This window comes from Ischnura elegans, chromosome 8, assembly GCF_921293095.1.
Source record: "Ischnura elegans chromosome 8, ioIscEleg1.1, whole genome shotgun sequence".
Taxonomy (NCBI): Eukaryota; Metazoa; Arthropoda; class Insecta; order Odonata; family Coenagrionidae; genus Ischnura; species Ischnura elegans.
The window spans coordinates 71,329,244-71,348,631 of record NC_060253.1 but is presented as its reverse complement, the minus strand read 5'-3'; the positions used below and the strand labels follow the sequence as shown (position 1 = coordinate 71,348,631).

The 19,388-nt window shown below is 35.3% G+C and overlaps 2 protein-coding genes across 6 annotated transcripts in view; one reads left to right on the top strand and one right to left on the bottom strand.

The window, feature by feature from the left end:
• The window catches only part of LOC124163718 (calcitonin gene-related peptide type 1 receptor-like), a 510,985-nt gene that overhangs the window by 35,777 nt on the left and 455,820 nt on the right, over positions 1-19,388 (top strand). The gene's annotated exons all lie outside the window — the stretch shown is intronic.
• On the bottom strand, positions 9,839-15,685 carry LOC124163719. Its single transcript, XM_046540793.1, has 7 exons — positions 15,427-15,685; positions 13,687-13,797; positions 13,381-13,458; positions 13,166-13,304; positions 12,931-12,980; positions 12,729-12,835; positions 9,839-10,366 (listed from the first exon to the last, which is right to left on the bottom strand). The coding sequence occupies exons 1-7, from the start codon at positions 15,440-15,442 to the stop codon at positions 10,292-10,294; spliced, it is 576 nt and encodes a 191-aa protein (XP_046396749.1). The 5' UTR covers positions 15,443-15,685; the 3' UTR covers positions 9,839-10,291.

The window sequence follows — 19,388 nt, the reverse complement described above, 5'->3', positions numbered from 1 at the left end:
ACTGTAAAATTTCCTTAGGTCTTTAATAGAAAAAAAAAGCTCAAAAAAATTTGAAAATGTGAGGGTTTGCGCTATGATTTTAGCTGATATAGTAAGCTTCATCGCTGTTGGAAATCTCTTATGCGTGTTAGAATGTTGGATTCCTTCAACATTAGCTACTTCCTCATTTATATTCATCAACTGTATGAAAAATTACCGGTGTGGGTTATCCCACTTTGTTGTTTAATATAAAGACTCATGTTACTGCATTAAATAGCAGCTATGATGTATTAACTTTGGAATAATATAGGTACCAATGCTAGTTTAATTCGTTTTAATTATTACTCATCAACATTGGCCTAGAATTTAGTCATAGTTTAGATACTGCTCATTAATCAATATCTCTTCCAGCTTATCTATTCATATTTATGTAACTCTCTTCTTTTCGGAGGAGTATCTTTCTTTTCCTTTCCCTCTTTTAGTCGAGCAAGTTTTGTGCCTAGGAAAATGTTTACCTACTTGCATATGGAATCAAGTGTCACATTTGTAATAAGAAAGGGGTAATTTCACTTTAATCATTTTCCATGTTGATAAAGTCTATCCGTTAAAATTTTCTTTAATTCTCAGCTTTATCGGTTATCTTTTCCAAAAAAATCTCTTTTTTGGCCTAACATTACTTGATTTACGTTTTTATCATGTCCAAAATTGCTGTAGAACTTCAGTAATGCACATCTAATAATGCAATAATGCGCTTACTTAGCTATTTATTAAAACAATTGGTATAATTATGAGAAAATGTTACGATCGTATTCGAAGTAGCAATTATTAAGCATAAAAAAAGATGTTGAAGCTTTCACTTAGTGGACATTGAAAACCTCTCTCATGATAAAAAATGAACGTGCTCTTTCAGGCTAGTGAAGATCGGAAAAGAAGTAAAGTATTTTTTTGCTATCTTCAAATGATAAGGTTGTCGTTCTTAGAGGGTTCCTCGTTCGTGATCCTAAAGAAGCCGTTATCGTTAATTGCCAGTGGGTGTGGCCTCTTGCTTGTCTAAAAAGAGAACTTGATTGATTGCATTTTATATGTTTAGGTGCCTATTCAAGGGCAATTAGCCATTATGGGTAGGATTTGATTATTTACATTCCTTTTGAACCACTCCTTGGTTACATCTGTGCGTAGAAGTTGACTGTACTCTTGATAAGTTATCTGTAATCATTAATTGTCGAGTTTTGTATCGTATGTTTCCAGTATGTCGGTAGTTTTCGATTGAAGAGCTGATGCTAATCAGAATATTTTTAGCAGAATAAAAATAGTTTCATACTTGTCAGATTAAGTGAAATCCGTTTATTAGAATAATTTCGCAGGGAAAATTACAACCATTCTACCACAAAAAATGCTTAATGCAATAAATGCTTCGCGGGTAGTTCAATACTTTTCATTTAGTCATAGGATGCACCCAGGTTCACCGCAAAGAAATCAAGTAGATTTTTAAAGGGGATGCTGTCATATTTGTCATCGGTGACCGCTTACAGCGAATTTGATTTCACTTTTCAATATTGAGGGAAACTTTTCTTGCCTCATTTAACCTTTCAGGTAGTTAATAGTTGAATAGTTATTAAAATGTGAAAATAAATCATTATGCGTGAATGACGGTATTTTGAATGCCTTAAGATTTGTGTATATGTGCTACTTATTCAGCAAATAATTGGGGCAGTTGGACCATGTGATAAGAATTAGATAAATTCAGTTAATTCACATATACATTGGTTTATTTGATCAATTTGCCTTGCGGATTTAATCAATTAATTTTATAATTTAACTTAATTATTAAATCCAGAAGCTTTATTTAACTCAATCCAGCATCACTTTTTTACTTTATTTTTTCCATGAAGATACGATGGACACGTAATTTGTCTGAGCGTCTCGAATGTAATCCGTCTAATATGAGGAGGTCAATCGCTAAATTTTGTCATTTCCATTACACAGTGTTTTAAACGATATTCTACATATTCATATCGCTTTGCTCTTCTTCCTCAATTCGAGGAACTGCAGCGAAGGATTTAGCAGCGACCAAAAATTACTTGCAACCAGATTCTTCGTTTTTAATGCTTTATTTATTGGTTGCTACGTTAGAAATTTATCCTTGACTTCCACGGTCAGCAACTGACTACCAAGCACAGAAGCGTGATGTCCTCGGGCATTGTTTATGTAGATGTTTGGGTCGTAAATACCGAGGCAAAACAACCACGGTGAAATCTGCGGTGGGAGATGTATGGTCGTGTACGTTGATGTATTGTGACAGACACGAGTGCTGGGACCCCTTGACCGCAGGCTGCAACCCGCTCTCAAGGACTTTGAAAGTGTCTCGTACCTAGTAGCTGTACCATGTTGCTGGTACTTCGAGGTAATCGCTTCTTTAGTGTACTACTGGCACCTTAGTTGTCCGTCATCGTCTAATTGCAGTTTACTAAAAAAAATTCGTTCATTCTTTCCTTGCGTCGCAGAGAGTCATACCTACAAAACATTTGGGAACCCTGGTGAGAGTTTTTTCAACTCATATCCCGATTGATTCCCAATTTTTAGTATTTTATAGCAAAATTAAATTGTAATTCCACATTTTTTTTATTACTGCACGATCTAGGGTTCATTATTATGTGCCACATAAAAATGTGTAAATAAATGTGATATGTGAAAAAATATGTTTAATTACAAAGTTTTTTATACTTGATTATGCTAAGTCGATTGAATTAAGTCACGCCCGGGGCAACGGATTATATTTTATTCTTATCTTATATCCTTTGCCCGTGTATATGATTCTGTTATGTGATGACGTGCCACGTCGAAAACTAGGCCGTACAGTAATAAAAGTACGTGGAATTACAGTTTTTTTTGCGTTGAATTTGGCTGAATCCATCACAAGAGTCAAGGAATTATATTTTAGTCATTTATTTTCTCACTGACCAGTATTTATGATGGATATTAATTTGAGATATGTATCTACATGAAATTTCACGCATGCATGACTTGAGTATTAAATGTTATGATAAAAAGTCTCCAATTACGTAAAGTAAACACCACGAAAACTATCACTTTTGTCGTAGTGAGCCATTCGGGTACATCAGGAAGTTACCATGTTTTGCCATTCCAATCTTCATCCCTTGCGAAGTAGCGGGATATGGTTCTTGTCTATGTTTACTAAGAAGTGGGGATATGTTGATTTCGCGGTACATCGTGTGAAAATCATTCATTATCCTAAAACTCCTATTTGAACGAGATTTTGGATAGTGGTGGGAACACAAAGAATCTATTGAGCAAAATCTGCCCATTAGTATTTGCTTAAATATTTGAAGTTATGATATTGAACCCTCATCAGGCATAATCAAGTTGCTTCGCTAGGCCTATCTATCTATCGATAGCAAAGGCGAGGAATTAACGTTGGTATGGTATTTGGAGGAGGCGACCGACAGCTGAGGTCATTTGCGCCATGAGGAATGGGTGTGGAAGGAAGGGTGGAGAGAAACCCGGCGTCGGCGTTAGCCTGCTCTTAACGAAAGGCGCCAAGGGGACCACGGCTTAACGTCCCATCTGACGGACGAAGTGTTGCGCTTGAAATGTCCTCCACACAACATTCAAGCAGGGATCGGGCAGTCTCTGAAAATTCTCTGCCACTGCCGGGATTTGAACCCGAGCCCGCCGAGTGGGAAGCCAACACTCTAGCCACCACACCAACCCGATCCCAAGTAAACGTTATCGGTCCTTTTTGCTCAAGGAGAGTGTGCCATTGGGGTCACGCTAGTCTTTATATACTTTATGGCATAGTTATTAGAGATCATTTTTTATATTGCAGTGAATCATCGTGTATAAAACTATGCTTGAGAAAATAAATGATAGTTTATCGTTCCCTATAGTTCGGCCGAAGTCAAAGTGTTGCATTCCCAGTTTGTATTTAATCAGAATCAGAGACGGGTCTGAGTCATAGTTTCAAGTGTGTGTTGAAAGAAATTCTCTCATCACGCTTCCTTTGAGGGAGAATTTGAATTTTATTTACGACTAGGATGCTTGCCAGTGATACTTAAGCAATCCATCAAACCACCCGAAGCAGTTTTACGGCATCGCGTCTTTCGTAAGCGGGTTTATTTGTAATTACTGTCTTCGGCATAGATCAAAAAGCGTGTACCGCCCTTCCTGGCCATGAAAATGCTGAGTATATTTTATGAAACTGTTCCAGGAAATGCGTGAAGCGCTTGTTTGATCCTGCTGAAGAAATTTGGCCATTAAGTGTTTTCCCCATCAAAAGGGGCTGTGTTTCGTTGTTCTTTGGTAAGATACGTAATTAAGGTACAAAGTTAGAGCAACGCAGCCTAACGACTATATTACTTTCTTTTTGGAAATAATATTAATTTTTTCCGATGCATAACCCTTTTGTATTTTCCAAGAAAGATTTTTTTTGCGCCTCAGCTCCAATAATGTGGAAAGTTACGTAATGTTTTGGACTCATTTGCAAAGATTTCAGTTTGCTTTTCGATTTTTGATATTTTTACAATGCCGTAGACTTTGGGCTTCAACGCACTCCCCTCAAAACATTAAAAAGTCGTAGCACAAAATAAGTCAACATACTGGAATTCCAGGAGAAAAATTGATCTAAAATCTAGTAAGTGACATTTTGATACCATCGTGCCAATTTGACATGGCCATGAACGACGGAAATACTTATATTTTCTCTGAATACTTTTTCATCATCTGAGGGTAGTGCTAGAAATATTAAATCAGGAAAGAGTTGAAAGTGCCTTAACCCTTTCTAACCCAGAGGTGCTTCTGGGATATATATTAAATATCAAGACTTCTCATTTAATAAAAGTGAATATTTTCTACTCAATCATAATTATTGTGGCAGCTACATATTTCACCATTAAAATTTACTGCACAAGAGAACACGTAGTTTAAATATTTCCTAAATAGAGCTGAGAATGTATACATTGTTGATTTTACTTTGAAGCAACGTTGGGTTGTAATGGGTTAAAAATGCACTACCTTACTATTGATTACGATAACAATCAGAATGATGACATTGAGGTCATGCATTCTTCGTGTTCGCATTAAGTAGATGAATACATCGGAGTTATGTAATCAACCACGGAATGAGCCTGAATTATTTTTCTCCTGCTGTCCATAGTGCTCGCAGTTACCCTTTAAAAAAGCATAGTATTGATTGAATGCAATCCGCTCTCGTCCATTTCACTCCGCTGGATGCAGGGTTGTACTGCTAATTGGATGTTCTGCTATTTTCGGAAGATAGGGATTAGTCCGGTCTCGGTATCAAGCTATTCGTTAACGAGTGACCTTAAGGGGTCTACAGCGTTTGAACTCACTTGGGAGAGGCAGTTTTGCCTTTTAAGGTGATCGGTGGCTCCATTGTGGTTGATTTCGGAACGCTACAGGCGTTTGCAATATTGCAGTACATATTAGAAAGCACTCCTGGAGGGATACTATTAAGAGTGAATAAAAAAAAACTGGATAAAATAAAACTAAAATAACTTGGAGATAACCTTGATTACTTTCTGACTGACATTGTTTGGAGAGATGTAAATGTTTCGTTTTCTAACTGAGACCGTTTCAAACCATTCACGCAGAGAAATAATGCCAATTTGTTGTGGCTGTACTCTTTGCTTAACAATGGGCATATTTCTGACCGTTGTCATTTGTTGAAGCATCACATTGTTCGATCATGGCTTGTACTTTAAGTGTCCGAGTCATTTTGCATCTGTGAAGTTTACTTGTGAGAAAGGATAACACCAGCCTTGGTCAAGGGGATCCAGATGCGTGACCCTTTTTTATGGAAACGTGTAAACAAAAAAGTGCTGCCGTACATGCGTTGTTAACGGGTAAGGATGAAGCTTTGTTGGCGTGCTATTTCGTTGGGTTCTTTTTTGATGAGGTTGCACATTCTCTTCCCTTTTGTCGCAAACGCATGTAGCTTTGGTGTTATCCCCACAAAGGTTTTTCCATCTAAAGCGTTGATTTTTGTTGTCTTTTCCGTAAAGGGTCTGAATATTTGCTATTTCTCTTACCGAAAAGGGATCGTAAAGCCTTTGTGTAATTTGATCCTCGAGTTTTGGGTTTATTCTGTGGAGTGATTTTCAACTAGTATTTTCTTCTTCAGTCTAGCAATACTAAGTCACACACGTGATCATTACAGGTGGTGTAAAATGCTTTTAATTGATATAGGAAGCGTAAAAATGAGGATAGCCCATTTGAACTTTCAGGTTAAATTTATAAAAACATATTTGTGTATCAACTCATATGATAATCCTCGGAAAAGTTACGCAGAACCCCCAGTGCCTCATTTGCAAGTTCGCAGAGAATAATATGCAAACAGCGCAATAGCAGTGATCCATCACGGAAGAAGGGTATTACGGAGGCATTATATCACGAAATTTACGATGAATTTGTTCTTATATGCATGGTATTTTTCTTACTTTTTGCATAAAACATATAACTGATGAATTGCATGCTGATTGTGGAAAAAAGCTTACATAACGAAAATTTGCAAATGAAATTAATTCATACTCACGTTTCCGTAATGCTCCACGTCGATTTTTCTCATTCTATGATTTTTTTCACTATTATAAATAACTCCATGGTTATGCAGGGCGTTGCTTGTAGCCGCTGGAAGGAATCGCATGTTAAAATAATATAATATCAATAGTTATTGAATACATACCTTAATATTTTATTAGATGTGGTGGGAAATATGGTGGAACCTGGCTTCATTCTTCGCTTCCCTATCACTATCGATAAGATAACACATGGTGCATTAATTAGTGTTTGTGCAGATTCTTCAATGTAATCAAGAAGTAGAGCCCTCACAGTCCACCACTAACCGATACATCCACTGCACAAACGCCCAACAATCGCCCACCGAATCAAATCATACACTCATCTAGTACTACTTGGGCTAGTTACTGCTTATAGATGAACGGTGGGCTATTGTTGAGCGTTTGTGAAGTGGAAGTATCGTAATGGCCGACTGTGTGGAAATATAGCCGTCATAGAATTCCTCTTAATTTTCCATCTTCCAACTGAAATTTACAATTTGAATTGAAAATTAAGGGAAAGGGAGAATTCATCATCGACAAGCATTTCTCATTACTAAACAAATGGCTTTTCACTTTTTTCCCCAACATATCTATAGCAGATACGCTTTATATCTTTGTACTTTTTGTTCCCACACTCACTTCTGTGGTCTTTCAAATACAAGTCGTTTTTTGGCCTAGCCAACAAACTGTCCCCAGACTCCTCTGTCCTCTACCATGTCAGATTCTTAACATGTTCAATTTCTATGAGTGACTTTGATACAAATGATAAATCTTCAGGCTTAGCTTCTTTTTGATGAAAGAAAGTTTAAATAATCTATACAATGACATCCACTCTTTGCTTTTATGATACTTGTATATAATTTAAAGACAGTAGAGGTCAATATTGTATTTCAGTTTAGCACCCAATTCTATCCATCAATCGGCTCATATCGACTGGTTTCAATAATAAAATATTAAGGGAATTATTTTTTTTGTAAACTTTGGCAACAAATTTGTGACAATTCGACAGCAAAAAGGAGTAAAGGAGTGGAGTTATATATAGTCAGTTCTTGCCAATATCTGTTTCCCAAGAATATTAATTAATAACGTCTTGGAGTAGATGGGTTAAGGAATGAAATGCAAAAATATACAAACGGTAAACAAAGTGCAAATAAGCCCAGGAAAATATATAAGAAAACATCGAAAAGTCGGCAAAAATTTTTGCATTTCATTCCCAGACCTGTACTCTAAGACGTAATTAATAGTGATAAAATTGGAGTCACGAAGAAGAAATGGCCTTCTCAAGAATATATAATATCCACATCTTAGAAAATACCTTACTAAATTTAAAAAAAATTGAGATAGAGGCAAATGTAGACAAGAGTTTACGCATAGAAAACCTCATGATAATACGCTAACATTTAAATAAACAATACGGTGTAGCTGGATATGATACGATCACTTAGGTTTTTCCTGGTTAGGTGGTTAGGGATTGCAATTGAATAAGCAACCAGCACATCATTTTTACCGGATGAGCAATTTCGGGAGTCGTTCGACATGTTGAAGCTTCGGTGATGTTGCTGTGATGACTTTCGTGATTCGTGAGCGCACTAACAACCTACTAGTTGACGTGACGTCCTTCGGAATTACGATGCACGCGACTGATCCGCTCACTGCGGGTGTGACGAATGATCCCGATGGAATTCCATCGCCATGCTTCGCAACTCCGTTCCTAAAGTCCTCTTGGGACGATTGCGAAGGGACAGTGTCGAATTGGTCTCTGGTTATGCTCGTTTGACCAAGCGAGTTACTGTTCGCCTCTCTCAAAACAAGATGAGCATAGGCTTTGTAGTATGCTGCTGAGGCTAGTGCACACTATAGAACAATCTATAAGTCTACCAAATGGTTAAAAAAAGTTAAATGGTTAAATGGTTAAAGACTCCTCTTAATAAGGCACCAAGAATCTTTTGTTTTAGTTGATGAATAATTTAATTTTTATTGTTATTCCACTAGGGTAGTTGTCTAAATATTATATACTTATATTAACATATTAAATTTTATTTATTGTGAAAATTATTTTTTCATGATTTTATAGAATTCACAAATTTCTCACTCAATTTTTAAAATTATCAATATCCTAGATGGAATATCTTATAAATACGATAGATCTAACTTTTCAAATAGTTAAAAAATATCACATTTCCAGACACACATGCATCTAAAAGCTACCTTTCCTCCAGGCGTTAATTTTTCTAATTCGAATTCTTTGGTGATTTGTGCGCTAAATAACCAAAATTGCTTAGACAATAGATGATCTTATTTTTTTTCTCATTGGAGTAGAAAAATTTGTTATCATTGAGCAATATTTTATTTCTCCCCGCATTTCTGGAGATACGACGTCCCAAAGCTACCAAAATGCCGACTCATGCTGTTTTTGGCTGTGTAGCAAGTGAACGCAAATGTCATAAATCATTAAGTGAAACATATATAATAATTACCTGTTTAAACTTTTATCCAAATTGAGCACTTCTCTGAAATCCAGCAACCTAAATCAAATGGCTCTGTTTGCCACAATGGTTACCTCGTAACAAAGTTGAGAACATCATTTGATACTCGCTGCCTATTCTTATTAGGATTTTATTATTTAGAAATTGTTAACCTACCAAAATAAGCATAATATTTCCCAGGAGTAAGGCTGCCGCTTTTTTATGCAACAAAAGTTCTTATTTTGGGCTCCTTTTAAAGAAAAATATCCCTGCTAAACTTGTTTATTCGATTACAGAAATTATTTGAGCCGGAATCCAAGGGAATTGTCTGGGCCACACGAACTAGCGCCTGTATGACTACAACTTTTAGGTATCAGCTTCAACTTTCGGACAAATTCTATATTAAGGATTAGAAGTGAAAATTGCAAGAGATTCTCACCGATTAGTTCTTTTTTTCCATAAAATGTGTATAATGTAGAATTTGGGTATCAAAGATCCTTTTTCATATATGGCCTAGAATTTGTTTGCGAATGACTCGATATTGAATGAAACATTTTTCCGATATCCGAAGCTCCGTAATTTCGGATTATAAATGTTTTTGTTCAAAAATCAATTTTACCGGGAGAAGTTTGTCATTTCCAGTATGATAAGACGCTGCGTTAATCATTTACACCTTTAGAGATGAGACAGACTGCTGAGACCATTAGCGCTGTTAAGGATAAATACGTTGGCTGTAGATAGAAATGTTACCACTAATTGTGGAAGAAAAACCAGGTAAGGCAATAAAATCGACGCGATTCTTATTTTTTCAATCCTTTTTAGAAACTACAAATCATCAATTACAATTGAGCTTCCTATAGAATATGATTATATTAGAATGTGCCATGAATCATCTTTACAATAATAGATTAGGTTAAGTTAATAGAAGAATGGCATGATGCATGCTTCCTTAATATCCTCAAGTACAAAGGATAGCAGGAATCATGGATCATAACGAAAGTGAATCATTCTTGCTATCAACGAGGGGCTGTTATAAGTAGTCATACATTACGTCAAGTTTTCAATGAGTACATCAAGCATCTTCAGTGACTGCAAGCGTGTAGTTAGTTGTCGGGATTCGGTTTGCATTATTCCTTCCTTATTCCTTCATGTATCGGGATATACTCTTCCGACTTACGGAGTGAGACTGTGGATATCTCGTTCATTGTGGTTGTCGGATTATATTTGTTGTAGCTCTCACTGTACCTCACATTAGCCATTGGGATATGATTCTTCCGCAGGGTCAGGTAAAGCTTGCCGTGCCCGTAATACCAAAGTACGTAGACCCTGTTGACAGTTTATCATTATACGCATTTTTATCAAATCATTTAAATGTTACATATACAAAGAGTGTTTAAAAAAGGGACTTTACAACTTTAAAAATGAATATAAATTTTCAAAAAAGATACAGTGCTGATTTTAGTTTCGTTATAAAGGAAATCACATCAAAATTTGACTCGCGTAGTTCCCTCGTGCAGAATCACGCGGCAACGAGCGGTAGTGGGTTACGTTAAATATGGCTGCCCTCACAGAACCCGAAAGTGCTAGCTGTGTATTTTGGTTTGAAGAATCGAAGTCGGCGACAAAAGTTAAGGGTAATTTTCGTACTAAGTACGCTAAAGATCCTCTTAGTACTCCTACATTTAATGAGTGGTATAAATGTTTTTGTATAAACGGGGTGCTCGGTAAAAAAGAAGAAATCATCAAGTCGTCCATGCGCATCTGAATAAGTCGTCGAGGAAGTGAGACAAAGTTTTGTCAACAGCCCTACAAAATCGACCGCATGTCATTCATTGGAGAAAACGTTTGCATTTGATTTTTCAAAGTTGTAAGGTCCTTTTTGGAACACCCTACATTAATAAATATAATCGTTATTAAGAATAATATATTAAAGAGAGCATTGCTACATAATATTAACATACATATTAAAGAAACCCAATTAGCAGCAACTTGTTTCTATAATGAAAACATCAACATAGTCTCCATCTAGTGTGATCCCGTAGATTTAAAAATTATTTTTCCACTCCTCTGATGCGAGTGACCCAGTATTGATACGTTAAATCGATTCAAAGTAATTGAATTAATAGTAACGATTACTTTTGCAGTAATATTAACTTGTAACGATTATTTTTTGCGATATGTAATTTTTACTTATAATTTACTCCTTTAGATGAAAGAAGAATCGTTACTTGTACGTAATCGACAATTAGTGAAGAGTTCTCGGGATCGCCACGGGGTCAGGAACTGCACAACTGCCGACTTTTCGAGGGCTATGTGTGACGGGATAGTAATTGGATTGCACTCACAGCCCTGAGGACGATGGCAGAGTCGGGCATCGAAACATCGGCAATTATGCAGTTCCTGACCCGGTGGCCATCCCGAGAACTCTCACTAAGTCTATTCGCCGGGAAAACACGAAATTTTTCTTAATCGACGATTACTTTACTGAATTCACTGATCTGCTGCCTACAATTGACTTCGACTCCCTGGGTACCATAATTTGCTTGTTTAGGTTTAGCCTTTGTAATATACTAGGTTACTACTAACTTATGATGAGTACATAATATGAAACCCCTTTTGTTGTTACACCAATTAAGTATAATTGTATGTATCGCAGTTGAAAGTCCAGCTAGCAATTAGTATGACTCAATTATTCCACATTTTTATTTCAATATTCAGTTTTCAGGTGGTCTCTATAGTAGAAAATCGTACAAGTTGTAATTATAATCGAATATTACTGATTAATTTTAAAAATCAGTAATTTTTGCTCGTAATTCATTAATTTTTGTAGGAAATAATTGTAATTTGATCCCAGATAGTTTTACCGACACTGATTATTGATGAGTCTGCAGTTGGCTTGTAGATTGAACGTATGTTTGATTTTTTTATTATTTCATTTTTAGTTAGAATTGTTGCTGACATTATTAAGATTTTTCCTTGAGTGAATTTTACTTAACCCGCGAATTTAATTGGTAAGGTTAAGTGTTGGAAGGAACCAGAAGCATGTTCGATTCTTTTCTCTGCGTATTTTTCGATAGTGTGGTTCATCCCAAAGCTATAAAAGATAACTGTGTTCGAATTGCCGTGTATTCTACTTGGTCGCATAATAATTCGTTTGCGTAGTACTAAAGCGTAGAAAATCCAGGAAATAAGTAATAAAAAATATGATGTAGTCTAGTCATTTTCCCTGTACATGTTTTTGTGAGCACCATTAGAGTACTAGTATAGTAGCATGAAGCAGCTTAAAATTGAAGTCAACAGAAAATGTATTAAAAATTGTTCCCCATTGTTATTGGTGTGGAATAAATATGTTCAATATGAATTATCTTCAGCCAATGGTTGTTCTTGCCGGTTATGATACGACTTTTTGTATTTTCAGCGCGATATGATGAAATTATAGATATTGTTCGAATATGAAAACGCACAATTTTCCGCTGTATTATCTGAGCAAGTCGCGTACAATATTGTGACAGGCAACCAAACGCGTCATGCGCTACTAAATTGAATGGAAAATTGTGCAATTTTTAAAAGATAAGTTTAATACAACTTGCATTTTCATATTTCAATTCCCTCGATTTCGAAAGTCGTTGAATTATGCATGACTTTGGGATTTTTCCAATCGAAACGTTTGATTTAATTATGTACTTACTCCCACAACTTGTAAGTCTATGGATGCATTTGTGTCTTCATTCATGATTCTCACGACCATCGATGTTTCCCAGTCGATCGGCACGAGACCTCTTTGGAATAGTTGCCCTACAAGCAGAATATAAGATTAACTGATATATTTCTCCGCTCCGTAATTCTAAAACTTTACACATGATTTGGAACTATAGTGGGCTCTTTCTTACCATGCAATCCTTGAAATGGTATGAACCCAATAGGCGGATAACGAATCTCTCTGAAATGCAAAATATTGGTTTTTAAGACTTAGGCTTCATATTTTAGGCTCATGAAGGGAAGGAGGTTGAAAGTGGATGGGGTGAAGGAGTCATTTTATTTTTGCATCCTGCTCTGCTATTCCTAGCCGAAAAATCATCACCGACAACCTATTGGAGGGTTTAATGTTGTTTGCTTTGCACTCACCGAATTATGAACCCGAACAAACATGGTGGTACCAGTATTACAATCTGATTTGGATGTTGGACTGGTGACATCGAGGTGAGCCTTATCATTTTGGAACCTCTAATTGTGGATCGGTTAGCCAGTCTCTTTTTTAGGGTTGCTTGGAATTAAAAAAAATAATTTAATCCCATTCAAGATTGATGAACTTCGTGCTCAACTTTCATAGTTTCACTTACTTGTCATGTGTTCCTCCGATAAATTAGATGAATGCACGAGTGGCGTTTGTTCAAGATCAGTATGAAGGGTTGGTGGTCCTGTAAAAATGTGCAATAATGTTAATAGCATTTTAATTCTAACAATTAAATATCATGCAAACATTTATAAAAGTTAATTATGGTTATAAGTTATGGAATCGTTTTAGAGGTGGAGATAAACATGTCTATATTATAAATACGTAGTATTTCATTTCGTGGTTGCTTTTTTCGAATGAATGTAACTTCAGGAAAGGAATGGACAAGGCTTTTTGCCTAAAATATAATTACCTTTAAGCGACATTTCGGAAGCTTTTGGTTTCGATTGCGAGACATTTTTATTGCCAGAGAAGTCTTTGGAATTATCTTTTACTCTGTTGTCAGTCTTGCGAGAACTACATCCTAGAGGAAAGATTATAAGCTAAAATTATGCCTTTTACAGTTATAGGAATGTTAAAAGATTATGCAAAAACTTAGATTAAAAATTCACAATCTAAAAAAATTGGAGATTTGAGAGAATAATAGATTTTAAAATGTAAAAGGAATCGAATATCATGGCCAAATTTCAGTTTGTTCCTTGTTCTCGTGTACACTTAAGATTAAAAACAAACTTTGATAGTGAAAATGAGGATAAGGTCTTTCACAAGGAAAAAAAGTTTAGTTAGAACTACCGAATTCTGATGAAATTTATCAAAATTTTCCGTTCATATGGCACATTGAAAAATTCAGAAATAATTACCAATTCAGTTTGATAAATTTTATCAAACTGGTTTGGTAATTGTTGCCGAAATGGCCACAGCAGTTCGATAAAAACCATAAAAATCGAAAGGATAATTAAACGGACTTAGCGTGCACATGTGAAAGATTTTCAACCCAGAAAACACTATTCTGATTGAAAATCATAAAATTAGAAGTTTAACGTGTTTCTGCAAAAGTAATACAAACAAAAAGTGGAAAAATAATACACCAGCATTAGGTTGCTAAAAAAGTGCGCACTCAAAAGCTGTTATATATTATTATTAATGTAAATAATCAACCTTTGTTTTGAAATGTGAATAAGGTGTGAATACAGCTCCCTTTGCAAGATTAAGAGGAATGTTTGATGCACACAATTGCATTACGTAGTTACTCCACATCTAGTGCAGATGCGCAAGAAAACTTTATTTACAGGCTTTTTACATCGATATAGAGATGACTTTAACCTGCTGGGTGATATCCTTAGCATGGGTCTAGTATAACGACTTTTGGGTCTAGTATAACGACTTTTATCACAGGTTATTAAACATGATCGCGAATGATTATACCTCAGGAATACCTCTAATTAAATTTTTAATGTGTCGAAATACACAAACATTTCCTTACAGCTTTAATATCCATTATAATACGATATTCAATCATCGTCTTTGATGCACCAGCTTACGGATAACATTGCGATTTAAAGCAGGAACCAACAGAAAAATGAACATAAACAAAATTAAAACGTTATCGCCATCACAAATAATGAAAGCAAAATCATTTCTACCAACCTATCTTTTAGGTAAGGCTTGTTTAAGAATCTTTCAACTGCAAATGTGTATTGGTATAAACAAAAGAGGAACGACAGACCGTTAGATAGATTACGAAACGCTGAGTAAATTCTATCAAACCAAATTTGCATAACAATGTAGAGTTTGATAATTTTTACCAAAAATGCAATCACGTTCGTAAAATTAATCATAACTTCGATGAAAGTTACCAATCTCAGAATCGTAGTGAATTAATTCAGTTATTTTTACCAAACTCTTTCGTTCAATTGACCAAATTATGAAATATCAGAATGATTGACGAAATATATCAAGAGCGTTTGGTAAAATAAATCAAGTGCGTAAAAATTTACATCAAAGTTTAAGTATATTTAACAAAAATACTCCCTATCACACCAGTTTGATAATTTAAAAAATCTTTTTTTATCGTGTGGCAAGTGCTAAAAAGATCGAAACTAAAAATTTGTGTAAAACATGATCTTCATAATTGCCAGAAAAGTGTACTCACCAATACAATTTCCCATGCTATCTTCACCGGAGCAATATTGATCAACAGCCGGTGTTCGTTCGCAGTGTAGAAAATTTCCGGTTTGGTCAGGATATCCTTAAGATATGCAGTAAAATATTTAAATGGAAAACCACATGTAATTGTTATCCTTGCTCATTATACCACAGTTATTATTGTAGCTATTCAAAGCTCTGAATATTGTTTGATGAAGAAAAGGCCATCATGAACAAATGTAAAGGTTTTTAGTCGATTAAAAACATTGAATTAATAAATAGTTTCTTGCCTACGGTTGCTAGGCCTCCGACCGTGGTTTCATCCGTAATTATGCGCTGGCAGGCGTAGCGAATATTCTCTGCGCTTATCATTGCATTATTGTTGGGAATAACTATACTGTTTAACATGATCTCATCTTCAAATAATTTTCGTTCACCCCCTTAAAGGAGAGTGGCAAAAATCAAGAAATGTAGGATAATTTACGGCTATTGCAAAATTGAATGTTATTTAGTTTATGGAAATTATTCGAGAAAGGCCGAATGGCTTTTGAAAAACCGGTGATTGATGAAAAAATATTATATTGCCAAAAATTATGTGCAGTTGAGTTTTGATATTTTTCAACACGTTTTTTTATAATCACTTTCTTGTTTGTTTGTCGTTCCGTAAAAAATATGGTAACTCATTTCGACCACTTTCTGATTAGCTAGAGCGCTGAAATTTTCAGAACAGCTCAGAACTGGATGAGAATACGATTTTCTTACAAATATTTCATGATCGATACAGTATATAGAATGATATCCAGAAAAAATCAAATATAAAGTCCCGAAAATGGCTTTCAATTTCCAATGGAACTTTTATGCATTTTCTGCGATGTCGTCGTATTTAATTTATACATAGAAATTGGTTATCGTAATAAATTATGCTCTACAAGCTGTAACAGGGGCTCCTGAGGTACGGAATAAACTTAAGTAAACAAATGAGTAAAATGAATACAAAATTTCGGAATGTAGATTAATTTTACCGTGGCATGCAATGTTTTCGTAAAATTAATTAATTAAGCTCAAAAATGACATATGTATTAGACAAAAGTAGTCGGAAAATAAGTATTATAGTTTCCACCCTTTTTTGACTAGTTCAGTAAGAGTGTCATGTCATATTTTATTCTCAGTAATTCTCTGCATCGATCGTGGTAGCACAGTGTAGCTCTCTAATTTATAACTTAACATTGTATTACTGGGTTGTTATGGAATATAGACAAATGAGAACAGTTAGAATATTCAAGGCATTGGAATATGATGGAGGGAATTAAATTCAGAAAATTTGTTGGGAGTGATGTTGTTCATTTTAAAACTGTAAATTTACCCACGGTATCCACTAAACCGAAAACCTGGATATAAAGTCCTGTACCCATATAATGCACATTACCTTGAAAAAGTATGGTGGGAAATATCTTTCAAGATGAATTCGATTTCGGCATGTGAAATCATGTAGACAGAATTAAACAACCATCCTTATTTGTTTGGTGATGTTATCAATATAATAAAAAATACAGTTAGGTGAAATTCTTAAAAATTGGATTTAATTGTATTTAAAAATATAATGACCTTTTTGCCTTTTTATGTGGCAATCTATAATTTTGCTTTCCATTTATTTAAGTGTCCGATAATTAATGAATAGAATACTAACATAAACTTAAGTGTTTAATTGTGCCCCGTAGTTTCTCGAAATGTACTTTTCATCTTACTAATTACGCCGTGTTACTTTCCATCCACATCCAATTACCCTGTTTGTTTTCGAGTGACTGGACTTGGTGGCTCTGGATCCCCTTGTAGACGCAAGTCTGTCTTTATGATTCCGTCAATTGCATGGGAATGGATGGAACAGAGCCTGGCTAGTATCCCACTCTCTGCGGCGCACAGGGGCCATCCTTTTTTCGGATGCATCGTGCATTGGTCACTATCATTTATTTCAAAGCAGCTTTATTTTATTACCTTGTTAGATGTTTTCCAACACTGGATTATGGTGCAATATTGCTTATTGAGTGGTAATTTCATCGTCTCAAGTCAGGTTTTCGTCTATTCTTCTGTAGCGTATGCAACGTTTTTTTTTTGGATGAAAGCATATTATTTGTCTAATTGTAGTGCTCGGTTGACTTATTAGCGTAATGAGAATGATTTTCTTCCTTGGTGTAAGCTTTACGACCTTTGTTTTCCGTGTGGGAGGTCTTTTCAGCAAAAGCGTTCGTTCTAATACTTACCATTTATGTTTAATTAAATTATATTCTTTTTAATTCTGACAGTTTATTGTCTATTTAAATTTGTAATACTTTTATTTAGAGTATAGAAACCACCGTTTGTACCTTGAAAATGATGTAGTAACATCGAAACTCGGGTCGGATTAAATTTATTTTTGTGGAAAATTGCAAATCAACTTTCATTATTCCACTCAGTGTATTTATTTTAGATATTTTTCCATATCTCGAAAGAAATAGTTTCGAGCTCTGAGTACCATAAAAATATCTTACATTTAAATTCGTGGACCTCTACGAAAATATGGGTTTAATATAATCAGAACCAGACTGTTTACCATCCCATTTTACGTGTTTGCTTTATTTATTCCGACGAAATGGGTCCCTGCCAAGGAAATCCCAAAGTGAGAGGGAGAAAAAGTAGTCAGATTTTTTTCACAATGGTTTTTCGCTTCTAGAGTGGGTATATGCCCGCGAATCAAATCTTTGCTAACAAATTGCCCAAATGTATCTCATTTTGTGTGGTGAATCCTCAGTCGGCGAAATAAAATCTTTCTCTGGAGCTAACTTTTGAGGAGACTCGGAGCTTCATTTTTATCGTCTTTTTTTCCGGGCCGCTACAATTGGTCGTAATTGAGTCAATCTCTGTTCCTAATTGAACGCCATAATACATTGGATTGGTTTCTTGAGCTCTCTCTCAAAATCATGGCTAGCAGTGAGAAACCACTCGGCAATATGTGGATGTGTTTACTTTTTTTACCAAAATAAGTCTGCTGGTGAAATTAGGATCTTGTTTATTTTCCCAACTGTAGAGTTTTCCGTCTGCTTTAAGCTTACAGATTCAATAACGTCGGAAGGTTTTTTCCCGTGAGGGTCCTTCTTTAACTTGTTCGGTTCTGTAAAACCAGAGGAAACTTAAGGGATACTGCGTGCTTGCCATCTTAATTTTTTATATTTGTTCACGCCGTAGTTACTGTGACACAAAAGCTTTAGACATATTTGTAAACTATGTGGTTTGATTGATTATGTAAGTCTTGTGATGTAATTACTTTAAGTTATGACTGTAAGAAAGAAGAAGAACTATTTATGTACCAAAATAATTTTGAAAATAATGATATTTTGATATTGCAGTTATAAGATTACCTCTTCTTTAAGATATCGGCCAATTGTATCCAAATAAGTGACATGATAGTAAAAAATACCAAACCCACACTAACACCTATCTGGGTATCTGCTAAAAGTTGAAAATAGTTTAGTTTTTTCATCAACAGTCAACGATATCAGGAGTAAATGGCTGAAGCTTTCTACTCGATTGCCCAACCAGCTAGCAATTTATTTTTTCCCTATGTCGTATCCTTAATCACTTGACCTATGTACCTATTCCATCCTAAGCCTCCCTTGGCCTTACTTACCGTCTTTTCGTCCTTTGGCGATTTCCTTTGTCAGATTATCATTATAAAGATGGAACCGATTAAGTGGCCCTTTGGTGTTCACTATTTCTTTAGGCAACTTCTCGTTTTTTCTGCTCTTATTTGGAATACCTCATTTCTCCATCGGTCGATCCGTTTGATATTTACAATTTTAATGTGAACCTATACTTCGATTTATTTTCTTTGGCATCAGCAGAAAATCACCGCATTGCACGTAATACTATATTCTTTCTTTTACCACATGATAGTTATTACTTTTTTTACGGAACCCTGATATTTTTATATGACCG

Coding starts and splice junctions, on each gene's coding strand:
- LOC124163719 (XM_046540793.1), bottom strand. Junction 13,459..13,686: donor TTCCGAAATGTCGCTTAAAG/GTAATTATATTT, acceptor ACATTTTTACAG/GACCACCAACCCTTCATACT. Junction 10,367..12,728: donor TAGACTTACAAGTTGTGGGA/GTAAGTACATAA, acceptor AACTGTCAACAG/GGTCTACGTACTTTGGTATT.